At 40.2% G+C, this 24,396-nt stretch overlaps 1 protein-coding gene across 5 annotated transcripts in view; it reads left to right on the top strand.

The window, feature by feature from the left end:
* The window catches only part of map4l (microtubule associated protein 4 like), a 70,261-nt gene that overhangs the window by 1,079 nt on the left and 44,786 nt on the right, over nt 1-24,396 (top strand). For all 5 annotated transcript variants that reach the window (XM_030115877.1, XM_030115876.1, XM_030115875.1 and 2 more), the window contains exons 2-4: nt 11,883-12,082; nt 23,091-23,177; nt 23,931-24,008. In XM_030115877.1, coding sequence (XP_029971737.1) covers nt 11,893-12,082; nt 23,091-23,177; nt 23,931-24,008 — 355 coding nt within the window. In that variant the 5' untranslated portion in view covers nt 11,883-11,892. The remainder of the gene's footprint in view (nt 1-11,882; nt 12,083-23,090; nt 23,178-23,930; nt 24,009-24,396) is intronic.

Genomic DNA, 24,396 nt, shown 5'->3' with positions numbered 1-24,396 from the left:
GTTACCATCACAACTCGCCCACTCTGCAGGGATACTATGGGACAATGGAAATCTTAATTTCTACTCTTAAAGTCAAAGTCGCTCTTAAGTTTGAGTAAACATTGTAGTATTTGTTCAGTATATGTGATCATTGCAGCAGCTTACAGCAGCTATATGATGCAACGCTGACCGAAAGCTTTGAAACCAAGACACGTGGCTGCACCATTATGTAAAGTGGACATATTCTGGTGTCCAGCATCTTTGCTTATGTGTGCTTATACTGTATACACGTGAATATGTGAGTATAGCTGCTTGCTGGATGTGGAAACTCCAGAGGCTATGTAGGTTTTTACAGACTGTGTCTGTTAATTGTCTCGTATGATGGACGGGAAACTCCTTATTTTAAAATGTGTTACTTGTTATTGTGGATTATTGTAAAGAAAACTAGGAAAATGTGAGGATTATCATATCTGTGTGTGTGTGTGTGTGTGTGTGTGTGTGTGTGTGTGTGTGTGTGTGTGTGTGTGTGTGTGTGTGTGATGGTCTAATTTAATGTGTAAATCTTTCAAGGGGAAGTTACATGAGTCACAGATATATGATTGTGGACCTTTGGCCCCTGTAACACCTACCTGTCAATGGTAGACATCTGGCTTTTTTTTGTTGTTTTTTTGCTCTTATTGCTGATATTTCAAGTATGTAATAAATTACTTAAATAGAAATGACTCCCCGGTTATGTCAGATAGTCTTAAGATTTCTTAGAATTTTAAGTGTTTGGTTGTGATTGATCTTCTTATACATAAATCCTTTTTTTTGATAAGTTGAAGATGTCCACCGTTGCATGTATCGTGTTACATTGACCATCCTGCATTTCAGAACAAAATCATAGCCATGAAGTCTGATATCTCAAGAAACGTCTCAAAGCAAGACCATGAATAGATTCCCAAAGTTTGTTTGCCCCAGAAGCACAAAGACTTAAAAGTGAAGTAAACTGAAACCATGAAGACTGTCAGAACCGTGGTCAGATGAATCAAATCTCAGTGACCTTTGACTCTTCAAAATTGCCTTCCCAGTAACATTCTATCAGGTCGATGAAGTTACGTTGTTCAACACTTCATCCAAAACACTGTGAATTCATCATCTAGACTTGTGTGTTCATGTTAAGCATGATTTGAACAGCATCAAGCTTTAGGAAGCCTCTGAGCATCAAAAACAGCCGTAGAGAGACGTAAAAGCGATGCTTTCCATCCAGCCTTGCATGGCGAAACTGTGATGTTTCCATGTCTCTGTCAGATATTTCTTTGAGAAGTAACAGTTTTCCTGTTGATCATCTTATATATTGAAATGACAAAAAGCCTTGATGATGGGTAAGTCTGCAAGCAGGAAGCTTGATGGATTACCAGAGATGCTCTAATGCAGGGCATTGTGATGATGATGATGATGATGATGATGATGATGATGCATTGACTTCTGAGCTAGGGATTGGTGGGATTACATTCAATCCCCCTTCAGATTACCATTCATGCAGGCAGGAAATCAGCGGCCACCCAACCAGGTATACGTTGTAAACGTTTGCAGCCCATTTGCCTGGCAGTCAGCCATTTAAACTCAACCAAGTTATGAAGCCAGTCAACCGAAGAAAGTGACAACACAGACACACAGCTCGCCAAGCATTCGTTATGTCCTTGAGACAGAATAGCAATGTCAGTGATCATCAGCTGTTCCTATAGGAGACGTGTAAACTCCCCAGTTCTCCACTAAGTCAACAGACCAGACAGGCAGAAGCAACAGAGATATGATCTAATGGGCCTCCGGCACTTTTAAAGCCTTCAGAGTTGCCCTGTGAGATTATGTAACACCTTTGGGTCAGAACATGGAGTTATCTGAAGGTAATTCTCCTTAATGCCAACCCGTATATGACTCCATAGGAAGAAATGTCCTGAAGTGATAAGCTGTGGACAACAATATCTGTTTTCAAGGTTTTCTTCTTCCTCTAGCCATCCACGTCAAGCTGGATGGCAGTAAAAGTGACATTTAGCCCACGTCCAGTAAAGTCTAAGAGTGTGATCCTATGACCCACACAGCTAGAAGTGAGGTAAGGAACAAAAGGTCACGCCTTAAAGCAATGCAGGTGAATGAAGCCTTGTGTTTCAACATTTCGGTTAACGTAATGCGTTCGGCCGCTCCGCTATGCTAAGTTTCACAGTTAGTGCATCCAAATTGTGTTTTGAGGGTGTTCAGTTGGTTTCTGTTTTCTGAATGAAAGGGAGTTAATCTACCTCCACATGAACCAAGACTTAAAGCTTGAGTCATCATACTTCACATTACCAGTGGAGTAACTTAGAATGTGTAACAGTAAATAACTTTACCATGCATCAATGGATAATGTATAATCCTTTTCATGCCCACGGTGAAGTTCTCAAACCTCTCATATACTTTGATTGAAGTTGTTGCTCATCATCAGATTCAAGGTAAAATTAGTAACTATCAGATGGCCTCAGTGATATTCATTAAACAGCTGAAGACATATTTATACATATAAATATTGTGCTGTCTGTATGATGGTTATTAATAAGCCGGTGCCTTGTTGTGTTCACATTTCTTTCGTTTAACATATGGACCTCGTGTGTTTCTATTCTAATCATTTTGAATCCTCCTGTAGGATAACTGGAACAGTTTTTATGCTTCCATTGTCGGTTTTAATAACTTAGTGTTGGAAACAGTCTTACTGGCAGTATGACAGCATCACTCTTACTCTGTAATGAAAACACATTTATCGTCTTCTCCCTTTGAGTAAGTGAAGACCTCCAAGCCAGCTTTACACTTTGCTGATATATGGAAGCAATGTATGGGAACCAGTCACTCGAGAGAATCCCTTCAGAGCATTTAATGAGCAATAAGAATTTTGATTCATGACCAACGACCTTGGAAATTAATGGAAAAAAAAACAAGTTATCAGTTAGAAAGCATCTTTATTGCTTCGAGTGGGGTTAAGAGCTTCAAAATTGTCAAAAAAAAAACACTGATGGAAAAAAAATTGCTTAATTGTGTCAAGGCTTCCTCATCATATTGTTCTGAAAATTACTTTAAGTGTGAAGCTGGGCCTGTCAGATTGGTTGAACCTCATCTTGCACTTTACCTGACGACTGTAAATGGTTGAAATTACACATTTGAAAAGCAAAAAGGACTGCTGAGCTGTTATGTCTTTCTGTTTTTGTATGTTTCTGGCTTTCGTGCAAAATTACAACCCCCATAAACCTTACCAAGCTAATATTCTACCAGATTCTGTCCTCCACTCATGCATTTAATCATGTTTCTTCAATCCCTGCTGCTCAGAACTGTTTAATTGTCTAGAGCGAGAATTCCCTGGACACTTTCTTTTGAGGACTACGCAAAATATGGATTATCTTTCTCAACCGACACACAGGAATGAGAAAAGAACAGAGGACAGTCTGCATTTTGTATTGATCTTTTTTCAGCTCCATTTGTTCAAGAAACAAATTCAACCATTAAAGTTCGAGCTCAGTGGATGTTACTCAAATAAGTATAGTGAGTGAGCCAAAACAATTTAGATTAACTTCAGTGTTTACAATGTTGACAGGTTTATGCATGGTTTTATTACTTAAATTCAATTTGATTAAAAAAAAAAGAAAAAACAGAAATTTACTTACCAGTTTACTTCCCGTCTTGGGGAGGTTGCAGTACCTCTAGCTGTTTCACGGTGGACTAACAGCCTGGAAGAAGATTATGGGACATCATCTCCTGCAGTGGTTAGTGCTCTTGCCTCACAGCAAGAAGGTCCTGGATTCAAATCCAGTATATTCTCCCTGTGTCTGTGTGTTGGTTCCCTTTGGGGGCTCCGACTTTCTCCGATGTGCATGTGAAGTTAATTGGTGGTTCTGCATGCTTCAATTTTAGAAGAAACAATTTATAAATATTAATCCACTTAAGGTAAAATGACAATTAGAATGAATGTAGATGAAATTATCTTAAAATGAAATAGTGAGTAGTTATAGTGTGGAGTCCTTTGACATAATAAAGCAAGTTCTCTTGAAAGGAATATTGGGTCCAATGAGATGTTTTAAGTCAAAGAATCCAGTTTAAAGAACAAATCATCATCAGCTGATCAACTTTTACAACTAAACTCTGAGTTGAAACCAAGCTTGTCTAAAAGTTGAGTTTACTCACAGTCCTCAGTAAGCTTTTTAACTTTAATTTCTAAGCTTAACTGACCTGAAGGTTATTACAGTGTACCTTCAAATGTATAAATGAATGAAATGAACATCATTATCTTTCTGATGCGAGATGGACTTTTGTCTGTATAGAATCTGAGATGGATGAATCCTTCTTATGAACAATCTTTCGTTCCAGTTACCAAAACAGACTGAATTTGCACTCAGAGGACTGATTATTTCTCTTGGTTTGGATATTCATTTGGATAAATCTACTTGCACAAATATTGAGATATTTAAAATGGAACAAGATGAGGTGAATCAACACAGGTGTTCATATTTTAAAAGTAGCCTCGTGTTTGACCTGTCTGTATGTCTGGGGTGCGATGAATGGATGAATTCGAGGCTTCAGAGGCAACAACAAAGGTCATTCTCCCCTGCAGAGGAAAGAGGCTGAGATTCAGATCAGAGCTGGCATCATGTGGTACAGCGGAGGCAGGAAGGACAGGAAACACTGTTTCCCTCTCATCTTCACGCTCCTCTTCCTGAGACCTTCCATCAGTGTAGGTTTGTGATTCTAAACAAGCAAAGGTCGTCGTTGTCATGAGATTCAGATCAGATCTGACGTTACGCTGTACTGTCAAGTGAAGGAAGTATGAGTACACAATGTCCCATCCACCCACTGCATTTAATACATTAAAAGCTCTGCCCTGTGCAGAGGATCACAGCGGCAGTTCATTTAAACTCAGAGCAGCATCCCTACTCATCTAGTTCTTCATCACATGAATCTTTAATTGAATGTAGTCTGGTTAAAAATTTTAATTATGTGTGCTTGTTTGTGTTATCACAACATAGAACTCTCCAGGATTCGACATTTGCTTTATGACTACTACGTTTTTATTGAGTGCTTAGGCTGAATCTCTGCTGATCAGTGTCTGTCTGATGAAAAAAAAAATTATTTTGAGCACCTTTTGGCTTGTGCTGTGGTCGTAGATGTAGATGTGGGTGAAGTCAATATCTTGCGCTGAAATTACACATTGTATACACAAGATATAAGTGTGTGAAGAAAATACAATGTCCACACAAAAGGCCACTGAGCTGTCCAAGACAAGTTGGTTATTCAGATTAGATTTCTCTTGTATTCATTCTGCCTGCATCTGAGGTGATGGCGGAGGTGATACTCTCTCTTTGAAAGCCTTCTTTATTGTGTAGTTACAAGCATACAAAACATAGCAGGATCTCAGACATCAGATTTTTGAAAAGGCTTGAAAGATACAGGACACGTGATGATCCATCCCAGTTTTTATTAAATCTCCACCATTTCACATGTTTCACCAATTTGTGTGACTTGTCTTCAACTCATCTCAGAGCAGTTCAGCAGAGACAGAGCCCGGTCCCAGCACAAAGCCTCATCTGACAGATCTGCACAGTTTGTAATCGGCCTGTGTGTGTGTGTGTGTGTGTGTGTGTGTGTGTGTGTGTGTGTCTAGGTTGACACAGTATGTTGTCAGCAGTAATCTAAACTGCTGCTCATCAGCGACACACTGTGTGTGTGTGTGTGTGTGTGTGTGTGTGTGTGTGTGTGTGTGTGTGTGTCTGAGCTTGTGCACGTCAAGAACGAGACAGCGAGGAGCTGCTGAGTCACCATGGCGACTGGCTGGGCAGCCATGATGAGATTTTGTTAACACGTTAGACACCATGAGTCTGAAAAAATGAAAAGTATTTCAAGTCACCGTGTGTTGCTTTTTGCTTTGCTTTTTTTTTTTTTAATCATTCAAAATGTGTCTTTTCTCATCTGTCGCACAAACAGGAACATTTCTATTTGGCTGGACGACGGTTTTATCAACAATATTAAAACAGGAGAAAAAGGAGAAAACAGACCCTCTGACATGACGTAACCCCGGACTGTCTCTTCTAAATCCGACATCTCTGGACTGGCTAATGGACTCTGAGACACATTTCAGCTGTCTAGATTGTTAGCCTCTAACTAAATTAGGATACTAATTTATTCTCAGAATGTGCCAGACGTGTCATCTTCGACGTTGAATAACACGTTGCAAGCAGCAGTCCGTCGTTATGGGAGGATTTCCTCTTTGTCAGCGAACCCCACAGATGAAAATAATGCCCATCGGCTGATCTCTGCAGACTCTCCTGGTGTTTCGTTGCACTTTTCTCTCGAAGCAGCACTCAGTACAATTTTCCAATTGGTATTGTGTGTAATATCATCTTTATATTTGAATTATCTGATGTGTCGCTTTTACAATATTTGATGCAAGTATTGCTATTCGCAGGATGAATTCTGTGGTAAAACCAATGCATCGCTGTCTGAAGTCAGACGCCACTGTCAGACATTACACAGGATATTATAACTGTAGCCTTTGACCTCGTCACACACAGAACTGTCTGTGTTTGCTCAGTGTGGATGAATGGTGCCCTCGCTCTCACTGCCTCTGCTTTACCTTCAGTTTGGAAGTGAAACTGTCTTCGCTGCAGTGGAGCCAAGGTCTGTATGACTGAATGTGAAGAGTGTCCAGTGCTTCACACTCGACTTTCAGACCATTTTAACTCCACTATCCGTACGCTCATAGTACACTGCATTTAAAAAAAAAACACTTTATACAACATGACTGTGCTTAAGCACTCAAGTTCAAGTGTGCCGTGGAGTAAACTGAGACATTGTTTGATCATTCTCAGCATTTTCATCCTGTAAGTGGCACTTCTCAAACAATATTCTAACTTTTTTAAAAATAGATTTTTTTTATGTGTTGGTCTATGATGCGGTATATAAAAGCAGGTATTTGGAAATGTTTCTTTAAATTCTGATTTGCACACTCTAGAGTGCAGCCACGCCTCACACTGATTGCGTTATTCTCGCCCACGTTTCCCTCTTGCTGTATCCCTCCTGCCTTTTGAACTGTGCGTGAACCCTGTGGTCGGCTGGACAACAAAACTGAAAGCTGCTGTGTTGTCGTCCCCCTTGCCATCTTGAATTGCCATCGCTGATTCTGAGTTGCGGAGAAGTCTCAAAGTGCTGCCACAGCAGAGCTGTGCGCCTCCATGACGGCACAGGCCCGGATAGACACTATTTAGACTCATTATACTTCAGCAAAAAATAAAAAAGGTCACAGCTGATTTGCAGGCTGACGTCCTTAGAAAATTTTGTAATGAATAAATAGTGAATCAATATCATGAATTGAAATACTGGAAATAAACATGGGTTGATAAAATAGTTACATGTGTTTTATATGATGTGTCATCATGTTTTCCCGACCAGCCACGACTGTATGAATGGACATGATTCTTATTGCATTTTCAGTTGCCAACAAGCACAATGCAGGAAGGAGAAGCTCCCGAGGGCCACTCACTCCTCCATTCATCGCCGTTACGTCACCGGGCCAGATTTTGATATTGTACTGTGAGTCATGCTGGAGCTGAACTCAGCTGCAGAGCTCACCCGTGTCCCACTGTGGAGCAGGAATCCGTTTTCGTTGTGTGTTATGATGATAATTCCACATCTGCTCGGCGTGGGCAATAATCCATCTGACATTCAGTCCCAGTAACTCCACATTTACAGCAATCGGTTGTATTGTTTTTGTCATACACCTTTTCCTCCTGCTTGTGCACGTGAACTTTTCTGCTTTTCAAATGTCAGCAATCACAGCAACTCATATTTTTCCTCTCCTGGTTGTCTCATGTGCTCTACAACACAATGTTGTGGACTCATGTTTTCAGCCATGTAGTTTCAGTGAGTGAGGCTGAAGATAGCATCACAAAAACCAAACTGAATAAATATAATCAAGAAACCGCATTGAATAAAATTGTGCTACTAGTCTTTGACTCTCATGTCAGTACTGAAATTGCATTTATTGCATTTAAAATAGTGCAAAAAACAGTTAGCTTTATGACCCCGTTACACTTCAGATCTTTCTTCATATATGCAGCAATTTATTTTGTTTCAAAGCCATGTGTAATTGTAATCTTTTCCTTATTACCAGCACCTGGGACACCTCCTCTGGACACCCCATTTTCATCTTCCTGCATAAATTGCTGTTGGCTTGTAGCTCTGCCTCGGCGCTCTTATTAGGATTTGTGGCAATGATGAGTTGTTTTTTTAGATGCTATTTTTTTACCTTCCATACTTGCCAATATTGTGTGTTCCGATTATGCTGCTTCATCTTGGGGAAACGGCACAGGTTCAATTTTTGTGAGAACGAGAGGAGCAACTCATTTCTCTCTTAGTGAGGAGCTCAGTTGAGTGGGTAACCACAGACTCACTATAAATGTACAGCAGCTGCAGAATAATGTGTCTGTAACGGGGGAAAATCTTCCTCAGGTAAGCAGGGGACAGATTTAGCTTAGTGTGAAACAACCCAAGACAAATATGGCAAAATCAATGAAGCTTATATCATAATGTTTTATATATTGCATCGTAATGTGGGTGAATTATTGATACTTTTGTGCCCTTTAGATATCACATTCTTGAAATTTTACTCAGTGTAAAGCAGGTATAGGAGATGGATATGTGAAGAGTCACATATTCCCAGAACAATGCTGTGTACTGTCATCAAATATACTGAATCTGTGGTGATCGTCAGTCATGTAACTACTGGGGAATTTAGTGTGAAGAGAAAATGGAAGATGGATGAATAGAAAACTGTGTTATCAGTCGAGAGATAAGGACATTAGTTAGTTTTTTTTTTATTTCTTAAAATACATTTTTAGAAAGTTATAACCTCTCTAATTTTTTTTGTTACAGTATTATTACCCTCTCAATATAAAACCAAAATCGCTTTTCTCCATCAATCCTTCTTCATTCAACGGAGGGTCACAAAGGCTGGAGCCAATCCCAGCCGACACTGGCTGAAAGGCAGGGTACATCCCTGACCTGCTGCCAGTCCGTCACAGGCCTCCTATTCTACTAATGAACATGTTTAAACCTCTTAATTATGTTGGGATTATCCCAAAATTAACCCTTTCAATGGAAAAAGAAAGCTATAAAGTTAGGTTTTACGTTTTCATGTGTATTTGTTTGCGTGATTATCAATCTTGTATGTTTTTATTCTGAGTAAAGAAATAGAAATCAGCAATAAATGTTTGATTCTGAGGAGGAAAAGCTTCTCTTTCTTTTTCCCCTTTTTTTTTTAGCTTAGTGGCAGACGGAACAGTTTTCTTTAATGTTCAAACGCTCGCGAAATGTGCTGCCAATTCAGCTACATTTGGCCAAAGTTATATAAAAAAAACTGTTTTGACACACACACACTCACGCACACACACACTGTTGTATCATGGTGGTACGGGTGAAGTGTTTGATTCCCTGCCAGTCGGTGGCCTTTGTGTGCGTGTGATTGCGTGAGAACTGTGAGTGTTTGGGAGGATGAGACGATTACGTAGCAGACGGTCGGGTCCAGCGAGAGAGAGAGAAAGAGAGAGAGAGAGAGAGAGAGAGAGAGAGAGAGAGGTGGCGGAAGCTGGAGCGGTGCATTGTGGGTACAGAGATGGTTTATAATCCCTCAGAATGCAACAGCTGGCTCGCCCAACAGCCCTTCATCATCAACATCATCATATCTGCCTTCCTTCCTCTTGTCTTTTTCACAAGCCTGTAGAGACAGAACAGTCTATATTACAGGAGAAATATGTTGTCCTCATATGTTACTGGAATGTTTTTACATTAGTTTGAATATCGGTTTCTAGCTTATTTAATTTCAGGTAATTCAGTTTGATCAATTATTTTTGTTTAAAATCAGAGGTCTGGACTCATACTACATGTGCAGAAATGGCTTATTTTCACTTTTTTTCACTCAAATTTTGAGGAGCTTCTGTTTATGGTAGTCACTGGTTGATTGCTGCGGTTCACTTAAGTAAGTTAGAAAAACATCACTAATTAAAGCAAAAGTTCACTGTGACTGAGTAATGAGAGAAGAAGGATTCAGGAAAAACAACAGACTCCTAAGTCCAGGTCACTGAATACTGTGGCTTATGAAACCTCTCCAATGAAGCGATAAACGCTACAGAATAATACACTAAGAGGGCGACGGAGGTTAGGAAGTCACTATTTAGGGCTCACTTATTATTAGATCGGATTGACAAAATCAAGTACATCCTGGGCAAGAGATTGAAAGCACGCTTGATTAAAAACCAAGTTATGTGATCATGCCGTTAATGATGACGCACTCGGGGAAAAACTGGAAAACACATCCAAAGACAGTAAACAGGCTGAGTGGGTGTTCGGAGTGAAAGAAGAAGAAGTTAGAGACGAGGCCAGAGGTAGAAACTCAAAGTGAGAGTGGATGTTGAGGTGTCCGCTGTGCTGCGTCCGTCCCCTCAAACAATGGCCCACAGTTTCACTGAAAGCCTGCTAACACTCTACTGTATGTCCTCATCCTGGCCCCTGGCCACTGTGTGTGTGTGTGTCTGTGTGTGCGTGCGTGTGTCTGTGTGTGTTACAGTTGCAGGACAATGACAGCTTGTTTGCCGCGAGTGTGGATGGAGGGATAAACAGAAACGGGGAGCAGAAAGAAAGACAAGTTTGTTCAGGGGTCATGCTGTCTAAGTGTTGCGCTGCTCTGCATGCTTCATGTTTACGGCTTTTAACGGGTTGTGAGAGTCACTGACCGACTCTAAATCCTTCCTTAATGTCAATAGGCTTGATGGGTCTTTTTCCTGACATTCCTCAAACCGCTGCAGCCACCAATCGATCCATTCTGCATCACTTTAGCTGTTAGTTGTTGTTTTGGTAATGTATCAAGTCCGTTTTCAAGGGTTTCAATCTAATTGTTATCCACCATTAAAACTGTTGAAATTTTTATATCTTCCTTCCTTGAATCTCACTTAAAGCTGGATATGCAGTACCTCCACTAAGCGGTGGGACTGTTTTTGATCCAGACCAAATCTGTAGAAAAGAAGAGACGTATGATTTAGTCAGATTGCACAGTTGTTCTTTTGACATGACTGACCTGACAGTTCTGTCTTCTGAATTAAATGCAACTCAATACACGTTAGATTTTTGTGTCGGTGATTTTACAGGCCGAGAACCCACCGACAGCTGAGTACTGAATGAAGTTAGAGGAATCCCTCCAATGTGCACATCGTGTGCAGGAATAAGCTGCTTTTGTAACCTGTCTTGTCCTCTGCTTGTTTTGTTTAAAGCTCTTTGGGCTTCGCTGCATCCAAACTTCAATCATTTGGTTTAAGTCTTTTTGAATGGATTTACTTCTCTTGTGTAGTTTGCAGTGCACCGGGGCTCATTTTGTTAGAAACACAACAAACAAGAATGAATTGCAACCTCCATTTCTCCCATTTATTGCTGCAGAACTGACGAACCCAATTGTAATGCATAACATGTATGCAGGCTGTTTATTTACTATAAGATTGGTATGACTGATATATTGCTGGGGTTATGACTTTCTGAACTAAAGTAAAGAGATCAGGGAAACATCGTTCAGCTCAGCTTTCCATACTGAACAGCATGAAGAGAAAGACTGTGAAGATTGTGGGGTAAAAAAAAAAAGAAAATACATCTGTGTCTTCATCTGTTCTTGTGATTACTATTTTTACAAACTGACTCTGAGAACGGTCTGAGCTGAGCAGATTTGTGTCAGCAGGCTTTAAATGAGTGAGAAGTGGTCAGTCAGATGCAAATATTACGCGTTTTAACACATAGGAAACAAGACTGGATAACAAAATTATCAATAAGTAAAGAATTATGAGTGATCTTGCCTTGTTTTTTCTGGTCAGTAACAGGACTATGGACCTGAGCCTGCGAGATGCCCTGGGCGGTGGTGGAGGCGGAGTGCAGGGCGGGGCTCCTGCCGAGTCCCTGCTGAAGAGAGACTTTATGGCCACGCTGGAAAAAGAAAGCTACGACGACAAGGTGGGCGAGACGGTCTCCAAGAGCGACTACCGGCCCTTAGTGGACGGGAAGGACACCAAGAGCGGTGAGTCGCCGGTGGTTTGGTGAAGATGTGCCACAGCAAGACGGCGACGAGCAAATGCTTTTGTCGATGTGATGTTGATCCCCGTAGCACCGTTCACTTCGTCTGATGGAGGTCAGACTCCACTCAGGAGAACCAGTGGCTTACATGTTTTTGCTTCAATGCTCATTCAGTTTAAGTCAGAGAAAAACTATTAGAAATGACCCACTGACATGCCGCGTTTCACTTCCTCATTCTGATGTTCAAAATATTGGATTCTTTGTTCAATAATATTACAAATTTATCAATTAAAATCCCCCCCCCCCAATTTGCATTGCATTTTAGCTCCATTTCACGTTTTAAACGGTATTTTTTCTAAGCTGTATGAAGGTTTTTCACCCTTTATTTTAATGAAACAACCATCACAACATAATGCAAGGAAACATTTCTGTTTTATAATTATTTTTGAAGACCACTGTTACCTAGTTGGTACTTCGCAAACACATTTTTAATTTGTGTCATTAGTAAATATTGTTTCTGCACATATGAAAATGTGCTATATCGGATTCCTTCTGGCCATGCCACTACCGATCGGAAGATATGATTTTGTACATTTTATGCCTTTTCTGATGCAACCTCAACAAACCTCCAGTTAAAACTTGCTTCTCTAAACACTTTTACACTCTGATTTTGGGGTTTTATTGCAATTTGCAATGTGAAGAAATATTATTTCTCATGCATTCAGTGACTTCCAGTCAAGATTAATAAAATTCATAAAAATATTCCATCACATATACGCTGTGCTCCCCTCTTTATACCTTGACAGATCTTCCAGGAGTTGTCTGATAAACTTCCATCATATCTTATCCTTTCATAAATGCACTGAACACTGGAAGTATTTAAGACAAGAAGAGTAAGTTAATGTAGATTAAAAACAGAAATTGAACTGCAGGGTTTTAGGAGGAGGAGGACAGTGAGAGATGGAAAATAAGGGACCCGTCCAGGCTGGAGAGTTAAATAGAGCAGACACAAAAGCCCTGTAGACACACAGAGGCATGGATTATTATAGCCTATAGAGGGGGGTTTGTTCAAACTTCAAGGGAGGGGGAGTCATTTGTGCTAACGAGAGACTGCAGTAGTATTCCTTCTCTGTTGAACCCACATGGAGTTTTTTTTTTTTGCGTTGTTTGTTTCCAAGTAAGCCTGTAACAAGCTCTTTTCATATTATTATGTTAATGATTATCGGCTTCCAGCTTGTAGCAGTGATATGAAAACTGAATGGGATTTATTCCTAGAGAAATTGCATCAAACACTTTGAGAAGTGGCTCCTCTGCAGCTAAATGTCATTGAGATGACACATGGTGATAAGTTTCATTTAACTATTGTCCTTTCTTGGTTTTTCTAGTAACCACTGAGCATCTCACGCCTGACCTTTGACTGTCACCAAACACTGTTTTGGTTTAGCAATACAATAAGATCAGATGACAAACCTGTCACAACACTTGATTTTATGTGTTTAAAATTTAATGTTTTCTCAATTTAAATCTGTGACGAGGACTTAATTCAGACACATTGTTTACAGGATGTAACTTCGATCACTTCTTTGACACGACCAGTACTTTTATCTGCTTTAATACATCCTCAGTTATTCTTTCTTTGCTTCTTGACTGCAAATCTGTATTAGGATTAATTCTTCCTCTCAGATCTATTTTAAACAGATTGCAGCTACAGTAACAGCTGTTTTTCTGCTTTTGTCTGTATGAAAAGTTTAGTGTCTGTATGTGTTTCCGTGTATTTCTTTGACGTCTGTGCCTTTGTATTTCTGCCTGCTGACCTGTTGCCACCATGTGTGATTTCATTAAGCCAATTACAATTTCTGAGGAAACTAGTAGGAGTTTATTCAGTCAGATTTTTGTGATATGTATATTTTTAATGTCAGTATCATGCCTGTGATTAGTTTGGGATGTATTGTGCAGCCCTACGAGATTAGCTTTGGCACTATTTGGGACAAAGACAAGACAAAAATGATCAATCCCTGCATAAATGAGGTGTGTGTGTGTGTTTATTGTAACTCTCATGCATTGCTTCTGTAATTAAATCTGTAATCAGCTGCTGTTGCTGGTTGTGGCAGAGACAGGTTGTTTTAATAATTAATGTTCTTTTCAGCGTCACAGACAGGATACAGATCCATGTTTGGGCCGTTGGCTGAATTCTAATGGGTGGAAATGAAGAGGTCGTGCGGTTTTGAGTCATCAGTCCATTAATTGTCCTCGACTTTTGTTTGCTGAAATAAGAATCAAGCTTCTCATATTATAATCTACACTAATAGAAACTTTTTCTAACCACTCTTTAGAGGCTTGTTTTCTAATTCTTCCTCCGCTTTTCTTGTCTTCCAGGCTCCGTCCTCATTTTCTTTGGCTCGGTTTTTCTTTTTGCTTTCGTTTTTCTCTTTAGTCTGTTTCTCCCCTCGGTCTCTTTTGTTTCCTGTCAGTGTGACACCGTGTCAGCCTGGAGAGACAGTGCTGCATTAGCATCATTACCATCACGCACACTCACTCACACACACACACACACACACACACACACACACACACACACACACACACACACACACACACAAAACAAACACACTCTTGCACACACACAATTAGCTTCCAGGCTGTGGCACATGCATGGTCTGCTGGGTCGAATTTCAACCTGTCTAGCTGTCAGAGTCTGACACGCAACAGTCAAGAAGTCAGAAATTGCCAAAAACGCTGCCACACTGGCAGATCGGCGTGAAGGAGAAACTTTCTGTTCAGATTTTAGAAAGTGAAATCATGACAGCAAATTTACCCAATCTGTAATTATCTGTTGCTGTGTTTGGAAAAACAGAGAATAAAAATATTGTGCTGTAAAATTGAAATCCAGTAGACTAACCGTAACGCTGCTTGAATTCTAAGTATTTACAAGTAAAACACACACAAGGAATTCGATAAAAGCGAGTCAGTGGTTAACAAATGCAGCGGGGAGCTGCATTAGTGGTGTCCTGGAGGTTAAAGGAAGTGCAGTTAACATCAGAGAATCCCACAGGTTACCAATGTGGCAGATTATGAACAGAAGGGGTTAAATGCAGACAAGGAATTTCCCCAACAGGATTAATCAAGTATGCTTTCTTTATTTCTTAAATCGATTACATAGTGTAAATTGTACTGAAGGATGAGTAAAATTACCCACTATAAGCAAAGTAAATTGAAAAAAAACCAAAACACAATGCTGTTTTCATATCTGATTTTGTATGCTAATACTTCACATGTCATCGGGTCATTTTGGTCAATATGTACATCAGATTTAACTGGAGAACCTGTGCTACAGCAGTATATATGTCATACTTTACATGCCTCACACACAACTCCAACATCAACCCAATGAACTGCCAAACATCAGCGTCGTGTATTTCATCCACCCACTTGTCACATTTATGGCGTTGGCTTTTTGCCACATTGTGCCACACACACAAATTATACAGCGCATAAATACAGACACTCATAAATTATTCAAAGGTTTATAATTTTCGAGCAGAAGCCTAAAAACTGTCTGGGTTTTCGATCTTCCTTATTTAGCTCTTGTGCTGTATGTTGTTAGCACTGTGCATTGGAGCTAACGGGAACGGACAGGGGGCGGCGATGGAGCACAGGCTGTATAGCGGCACACTGATGAGATCGTGTTGATCGGTGTGAGAGTTGTGAACCTAAACACAGATGGCACATGCGTGCGTGTTTCTTTTTCGAATCCTTTATGATAAACCATCAGCCTGTCGTATCGTGTCAGATAGTCACTGGCATATCATACGGGGCTGGTGTGATCAACCAGAACACATCCTTGGGCCGTGCGAGTGTCCTTGTATCCTTCATGTTTTTTTTTTTTTTTTTCCACAGCCATCATGTTCAGAGTCAACTTCCTTACGGGGACAAAAAGCAAGTTTGAGGTAGATAGTTCATGGTTAGGGTGACTTACAAGCCAATGTCCTTCATGACGATAGAAACAACACTGTGTGTGTGTGTGTGTGTGTGTGTGTGTGTGTGTGTGTGTGTGTGTGTAGGTGTGTGTGTATGAGGTCATTTCAAATGCTGGTGACTGTCTTTGGCCTTTAGGCTCCACGCGGCATGCGCCATATGGGTGTTCTTGTATGACACTCAACATCAGAACGTGTGTGACGGCAGATGTTTGACCACAGGGTTTCTCAAATATTTTCATATCAAAGATTCTTGACATGCAGACTCTACAAACTCACAAGTATGATGTGTTTGAAATGCATCTGGAGTCTACACAGATGAATAAAGTGGATCAAATAAGTCTGACTTCTTCATACATTTGTGTTTCTCAAATCAAATAGTTGTCTTTCAATTCAAAATATAATCAAATTTAGCTCAAATTTAATCCATATTAAGATGCTTTAGCTTGTAATAGAGTGCAAAAGTATAAGTTACACGAGCTTAACATGTCTGCAGGAGCATTATATGACAGGGAAGTATTTCTGACAGAAAGCCCTGACAGGTCTGCAGTGTGATGTTCAGAGCACATGTCAGAGTCAATACAGATCAATGAGACCCTGTACACTCAGACAGGGAAGTTATCTCCTCATGTCTTTATTTTTTTTTCCTGTTTTCTAACACTCTTCTATGTTTTCTAGTATTTTTTAGTAATGCAGTATTTTCATCACGTGAAAAATAGCAAACTCATTGACTAGCTGGTATTTTTCCTGTCCTGGAGACCATTGTATTGATTTCTTGTCATTCTTTTTGTTATTTATTCACAACTTTAAAAAAAAACTGGTGAGAGCATGAGCTGGCACAAAGAACTTTCTCCATTATAACAAATCTACATTTATCCATCTGTTGACAGGTTGAAGCAGCTGTTTTTACTGCTACCCACAGTTAAGAAGTGGGAAAATTATTCAGAGAAAAAAGAAAAACCATTGCCTAAGGTGTTAAAGTCATTCTGAATGAAAACAATTAGGTTTAGATTTTCCTCTGAACTAAAATTTCCTCTGTACTTCTACAGATATGTTGCAGATCAACACTCAATCATCGACACATCATGAGCACCTTATCTCAACTGGATATCGAGAAAAACAAATAAATTCCAAGATTTGTAAAATCCCTGTGTATGCACGGGTTTCTGTATTTACTGTGGTTTCCTTCCACTGTTTTCCTTCTGAAAACATACATTTTGGGTTAATGGATGTCTCTCAACTGGTGGGAGTGCTTGTGGTTCCCGTGATGGACTTGCATCCTGCAGAGTGGATTAAACTGCAGAGAATACGGATGGACAAATAATAATTTGCACAGTGTGTATATATCTTGGAAAATTAATGAATTTAAAATGTGTTAAACACAACAAACACAACTTTTTAGCTCTCTCACTATCTACTCGGGTTAACCGTGATATTGCCTGGGTGTACGGACGGAGTGCGACGGTGAAATTTAGCTCACTGTGGAGGCATGAAGCGGCGCAGGGAGGAGAAGTTACTGCAGTCTGCTTTTGTTTCTATCAAGCTGGGATGTAACTGCGTTTGCTGAGGCATGATAACACGTCCCTGCAGTGTGTGTGCTTTTACTATGTGTGACCAAGGTGTGTGGGGGTGGGGTGGGGGGGTGGATGGGGTGGAGTATGCCAGGGGTGGGGCGGCTCTTAGTGTCGACAAGAGTAGTGACTTTGACTCTGCATTATGTGTGTGTATTTCAGGCACTTTTGCATTCCCGAGTGTATGCATCCTTGTGTGTGTGTGTGTGTATGTGTGTGTGTAGTTGCACCGCGAGACACTGCAGTCACATGTGACTGCAGTACAGTGGAGCATCAGTGCCAGCAGCACTTCTGGTGAGGTCATCACACACACACCTTACCTGTCACTGTTAATAATTACGATGTGTGTGTATGTGTGTGTGTGATCTGTGTGTCGCGTGCTGACTTCAGCAAAAATGTTGAAGTGTATTTGACGTAAGCGAAGCTTTTCCAGCACTTCGGGAGCACGCAGACGACTGACACCCTGAACCACAGGCAGGCGGAGCGAAATCTTTCAGTTCATCAGAGCTGCTTTTTCCTGGAAGTGAGACTTGAAGCTTCACATTAGGACAAATGTATTCAGATTTGTTTTTACGAATTTGTGTTTATCATAGCTAGCGGTATGATTTGACCTCCCATACAAAAAAAAATAGTTGAGATGTGTATTTGGCAAAAGCTTGCATGAGAAATTTTTGGATTCATTTTAAAGCTTTTGCTCATATGCTGTTTACCAAATAGCTTTTTCTTTAGAGTAGTAAAAAAAATCACAGACTAGACTAAGATTTTTTTGCTAAGATAACAAATTATCCTTGAAAAAGGGACTGAAAAACTCACTCATTGCACATTTTCCACAATTTTACATGCTTAAAATGAAAAAAAGTCGAATCAATTTATCATAAGCGCAGTGAACCCCTTTGAATTGCTATATTTCCTGATTCATTTTTAAAGAGTAGAGTATACTGAATGTGACAATTTGAAATGTGGTTACAAGACAAAAAGTACCTGTTATGTCTGTTGCATGGATGTTTTGAATTATGGAAAAAAATATCAAATTGTGAACAAATTTGCCCGTTTGATACACAATGTTGATTCTGCCTTTAAAAATGAGTGACACTTTCTGGGCTGCACTCTAAATATGTGTCGTGAAATCAGCAGAAATCAGCATTTGGCATGAGATAAACGCTAAATGATCATTGCGTGTTGATATAAAGAGTTTTTGACGTTAATATGAGATCACTCAGTGCAAGCTCGACATGACACAGCATGGAACAAGACAAATATAACAGCCTCACACACAAACTTAGGCCATTTATAAGTCAGGCCTTTCTGCACCTGAGAAATACTTTACAACAGCAAATGGTTCTCACTATTTTTAGATGAAAACTTAAGATGATGTTGTAGAATAAAATCGTGGAATAAGCCTGTGCGTGATGGATTAGATGTGAAGTAGCCCTCTCATCTGTCAGTCACAGTAAAAGGATTTGCATGGTGCATTCAGTGGACATGGGATTGCACCATTATTCCAGAGCGCCCGTTAGCAGAGAGTCTGTTAACAGTTTCAAGGGAATCATCTTCACCCTGAGGGTGTCATCGCTTATCTAAATCTCTCTATTTCTCACTGCTTTGACTTATTTATTAATTCTATATCGAGTTTAACATGAAGGCTGTTTTACACGACTCCTTCGAGGTTTTTCCTGCCTGCAGTGGTGATAATCAGGTCGATGATGTAGCTGAAACTAACATTGAATCATTAAAAGCAGGACGAAAAGCAAATAAAACTACTTTGATTCGTCATTAGGGTTCATTGTTCACTCTGTGAGCAGCTTTCACCACTTCAATATTTTCAGCAGCTGTTTTCACTCATGCACTGTATTGGAAAATGTTTATTTGAAATAAACAAAATCTGCTCAAACTCTTTAAGATGCAGTATCTTAATTCACATTTACTAGCTCTGAAGCACAATTGATAACTCTTATCTACACTAACTTACTTATTTGCAGCATGAATGTGTAATAGGATGGCATTTCAGATATAATTGGTGATTTATTTGAAAGTTATTACTTCTTTATGACCGTTGATAGAGCACTTACTCCTTTACCGACCCACCTCCTTCTCATTTGTCCCTCTTCCCTTCCTTCTCACCTCTCTCTGACTCTCTCCTCCCATCCGCTTTAATTCCCTCAACCTTAAGTGCTGGGGTTTCTGCAGCGAGCACGACAGCTGCGACTGAGGGTGCGGGATGCAGCAGTTTGACGCTAACGTCCTTGGGACGAAAAGAGCACTCAGGTCATATGCATGCCGATATTGTCCGCAAAAATGCACTGGAAGGTAGCGGGAAAGGGTGAAGGGCAGTGTGATGGCAGCAGAACACTATGACAGAGAAATGTTCTTAAACTGGGCTGATCAAATCTATAACATCAGGAATTATTTATGCATAGAGAAACTTAGTTTTGACTTTATTTTATCAAAAGGTTTTTGGATACGTTGATTAGGAAATGAAGACTAAATAGAACTACATACTGACCTTGCTCCTGAACTATAACTAACCCATGAGATATTTATGGAAAAGCAGCATCAGCAGGTTTGCCTGCAGGCTGGCTCCCATCATGTGGAAGCTCTTGCTGTGAGGTGAGATGAGTGTGGGCTCGGTCTGGGTCGTCGGTGTTTCCTCAACCTCTTCATGGTACATCCGTCATTGGAAAAGTGCACTTATGAAAGCCCAAACCACCCCGGGGATGCTGCACTCTGACCTCTCAGAAGAAATGTTTGCATTGAAGGCGGCAGTATTGCAACTGCAATGAAAGGATGTGAAGGGTGTGCAATTGTGTGTGTTTGTGGGACTTGCTAAAAACCTCTTTGGAAGAAGTGACATGCCAAAACATCTGGACTTTGCAGGTCATGGTGTGGATCTCTTCTGATATCCTTTGATCTCATTCAAATAATTGGTGAAAGAAAAAGGCAGAACTAGTTTTCGTTACAAACTGCTTTTCATGTTCTAAATAATTGATTGTGTATTCGCCGTTTTGTTTTTTGTTTTTTTCGATTTTCAACTCAACAGCTATCCAGTTGGCGGAGACTGTAACTCGGCTCTCATAAAATCTGCTGTCAACAAACCCTATTAAAAGACAAAACCATCCATGTATTTTCCCAGCATTGCTGAGTTGACTCGGACTCTTGCCAGATATTTTTCTGTCCTGCTGATTCGGAGTGCAGGAAAACTCCCAGATACCCCTGGCAGCTCAGACAACTTTCTTTGTTCCATTTTAGAGATTATGAACTCAAAACCTTGAGCCTGAGTAGCATTTTAAAACTAAAGTATTCCTAACATATGAATGTGAACCATCATAATTTCATCAAAAATCTTTTAATCGAAGACTTAATCAGAAAACTTTATCAAGAAGTGATTCAAAACAACAATACGAAAGAAGTACATGTTCAAGTAATGTTTACTTCTGTTTGTGCATGTGTTTCACTTTATGAAACATAAGTCCAAACAATCATTCCTCGTCCTTTTATCTACATAATTCAAATAACACCATCCAAACTAAAGGTCAGCTTTGCATTTTAGCAAATAAATATGACGAACTGCTGAAAATGAAGTGAATGCACAACTAGTCTGTGCCCACCACAGTGGGAAGCCATCAAACTGTTTTGCTTCAAACTATGCAGTAAAGGCTATTTTTGTGTGCGGATCCCCGCTTGTAGACTTTTCTTGTTTCCTCTGGCGAAAAGTTCTGAAAGGCTGAAAGGGCTTCCAGTCCAGTGATGCAGAGAAGACATATTAATAGTATTTTTTTGGGGGGAAAGAAAAAAAAGGTGTTTGACATTGAGGCTTCTGTCCTCAGAGGACTGTCTGGGTTCTGGCTGTTACTGGGGGCACAGACTGTGTGTGTGTGCATGGGTGAGACAAAGCAAAAAGAGAGAGAACATGAACATTACAAAGTTTTTACAGTGTTCTTCATATCTTCATATAACAATGGAACCTTCTGTTTATAACGCATTAAGTATTTCTATAGGCTACTGCTGTAATTTTGAACTTCTGGTTTTGGAGCGCTGCCATATTGCCTCTGAGAAACACGCTGAAAAAAACTGAAAATAAGTGTTTATTGTTGATCGCCTCAGTACTACTGCATTAAAAGCACAACAATCAAACTCCTCCGATGCAGCTTTAAGAGAAAGTTGATACTGACTGCTTTATAAAAAAAGATACATACCTAAAATAAACAACACAGTCAGTTATATGTTTGATTCAGTTTTGTTTTTGAGAAATGGACTGACTTGCACATGAATTAAACAGTAGGACAGTGAGGAGGGAAAACCAACAGAAAACAAAAAAGATGCTGCAATCGATACAGAAAACCCAGACAGAGAAGGAAAAACAATCCTGTGATGTTTTTTTTTTCTAAAATGACACTGCAGTTAATGTGTCTGCCGCTTGTTTGTGTTTTTGTTCTAAAAATAGCCAAAAATGGACGACGACAGAGAAATGAATCTCACAAATGAACAAAATCCAGTCCTTCTCTAAGCCTTCTGTTATGAACTCTAAGTTATTCAAAATGTCTACAATTACACTCACAACAGGGGAATAACATTTTCATGATCTTTAAATATATTTTGATGAAAAGCAAAAGCATTTTATTAGGCTAAACCTGTGTATTTGTCATCAGGTAGACCAAAGTAGAGGTTTATGATATGTTAATGTTCTGGATGCTCTTTCAGCCATAGTTCAGTACCATGGACAGATACCAGACTGGCTGCTGTGGGGAAAGAAGCCACGGTTACTGAGTGCATATCCATTTTCTATGTGATTTTTATTTCTTGGAGTTTGTGGAATCACCATTTAATATTTTCATTTCCATCTTCATCATATGATGGCTTTATGTTCCAGTGCTTCACTTGCTTCCTCTACGTCTGATAGTTTAACTGAAGGTGTTATATTTAGTGTCCTCGGGAGTGTGTGTGAGATATGGGGTGTGCGTGCGCGTGTGTGTGGCACACATGCATCAATCCCATCAAACACCTTCGCCAGCAGCAAGAGTTGCCAAGGAAACCTGAGATGCTGTCATACCCCTCTGGTGTAACCATAGTGATAGCCCCCTCAGCAGTGTGTTGTGTCTGCTCGCCTCACTGTCAAAAGATGCCACACACACACACACACACACACACACACACACACACACACACACACACACACACACACACACACACACACACACACACACACACACACACACACACGGATTTTGGGATGTGGGACCTGCTTGACAGGCAGACAGCTGACAGAGCAGAGAGGCAGATGGATGCAGGTGCATTTTTTCACTTCATGGAAAGCTTTCGATTGCCTCCTGGTATATGTGTGCTTTACGCTACAGAGACCTTTGTGGGTCAGAAAGCAGAAACAGCCCATTGATCACTGGCTAAATGGAAAGCGATTATGTGGTGTTTGTCGAACGAGAGTGATGAAAATGACACTTTGAATTTCCTGCAGGTCCTGGGATGATGTCCTCCATGATGTCCTCCGGTGGACGCCAGGATCCACCCGGACAGTCCGCCTTCAGCTCCGACTACCTGTCTGGTGAGGAACCGCACAGCACAAAACACGGACTATGAATGCAGGAGTCAAGCAGAGAGGAAAATTTATGAACACATCAGACTTTTAGCTTCAACAGCTGGCTTCATCTAAGTTATTCACTGCACTATCCAGAGGTGACCATCTAACACAACCACTGCCTTGGGCTGCCTTGCAGCGCTTTACCTAAAATAGATGTAACATTTGGTGTACTGCAGTTCTGTTCCCGCCTTCTTCAGATGTGACATGATCCCTCTTATGATGTATATCCACCAGATGTGACAGATTATAAAATCCCAGCATAGAAATGCATTAAACATAAACCTGCATCAGCATAGAGGACAAAGGCAAAAAAAAACCAAAACAATATATACACTAATAAAGACAGATTTTTTTCCATTTGTGATATTATTTTAAAAGCCTTTTTATCAATGTGTAGCATAATGCAAGAAGACAGAAGCATTAGTGTTGATTTTGTGGCATGCAGGGGTTTTGTGACAGCATAAGCAAATAAATGTGACAAGCAAATGGTGGAGGTGGAAGGTTTGTCACTGAAGATCTCACTAACTCGCTTTGCAAAACGTGAGATCAGCTTTGTGTGTGTTTGTTTTTTTATGTTCAGTCTCACTGCTTCATTTCATTGTGCTTCTTATCTTTCACCTCTTTTTATCCGTTTCTCCCATTCGACCTCTCTCTCTCTCTCTCTCTCTCTCTCTCTCTCTCACTCTCGCTCTCTCTCTCTTCACCTCGCTCTCTCAGGTCCAATGATGGGTGGCATGACAGATCAGTGGAGCCTGAACAAGACAAAGGACAGCAGCATGCCTGACTCATTTCTAGGTCCACTTTACTTTATCACTTCCTGCGCCATATTGACCTTTTACGAGTAAACAGAACTTCGTACCTTCCATTGCTATCTTTTTGAATCTGAACCTACTCAACGCATATTGGAGTTTTTAAAGCTACATGAGCATGAAACACTTTGCAAGCTGCTGCTTTGTAATTGTTCAGCACTCTTGGATATTTACACTTAAGTAGTGTGTATTGTGACAGGCCCATAATACTGTCCGTATGTGGGTCACTGCATAATCTTCTTTGCCAGCTTTTATCCCAGAATTTCTGTGATACTCAACGCTTTTCTTTGCCATTGTAGTCCCTTTGTTGCCTCATTTAGATGCAAAGGTAAATTTTGTTTTTAACTGCATATGTATTTTTAATTTAAACATGC

The sequence above is a fragment of the Salarias fasciatus genome, chromosome 18 (genome assembly GCF_902148845.1).
Source record: "Salarias fasciatus chromosome 18, fSalaFa1.1, whole genome shotgun sequence".
NCBI lineage: Eukaryota > Metazoa > Chordata > Actinopteri > Blenniiformes > Blenniidae > Salarias > Salarias fasciatus.
The sequence above is the reverse complement of the archived record's forward strand: the minus strand, read 5'-3'. Positions and strand labels throughout refer to the sequence as shown.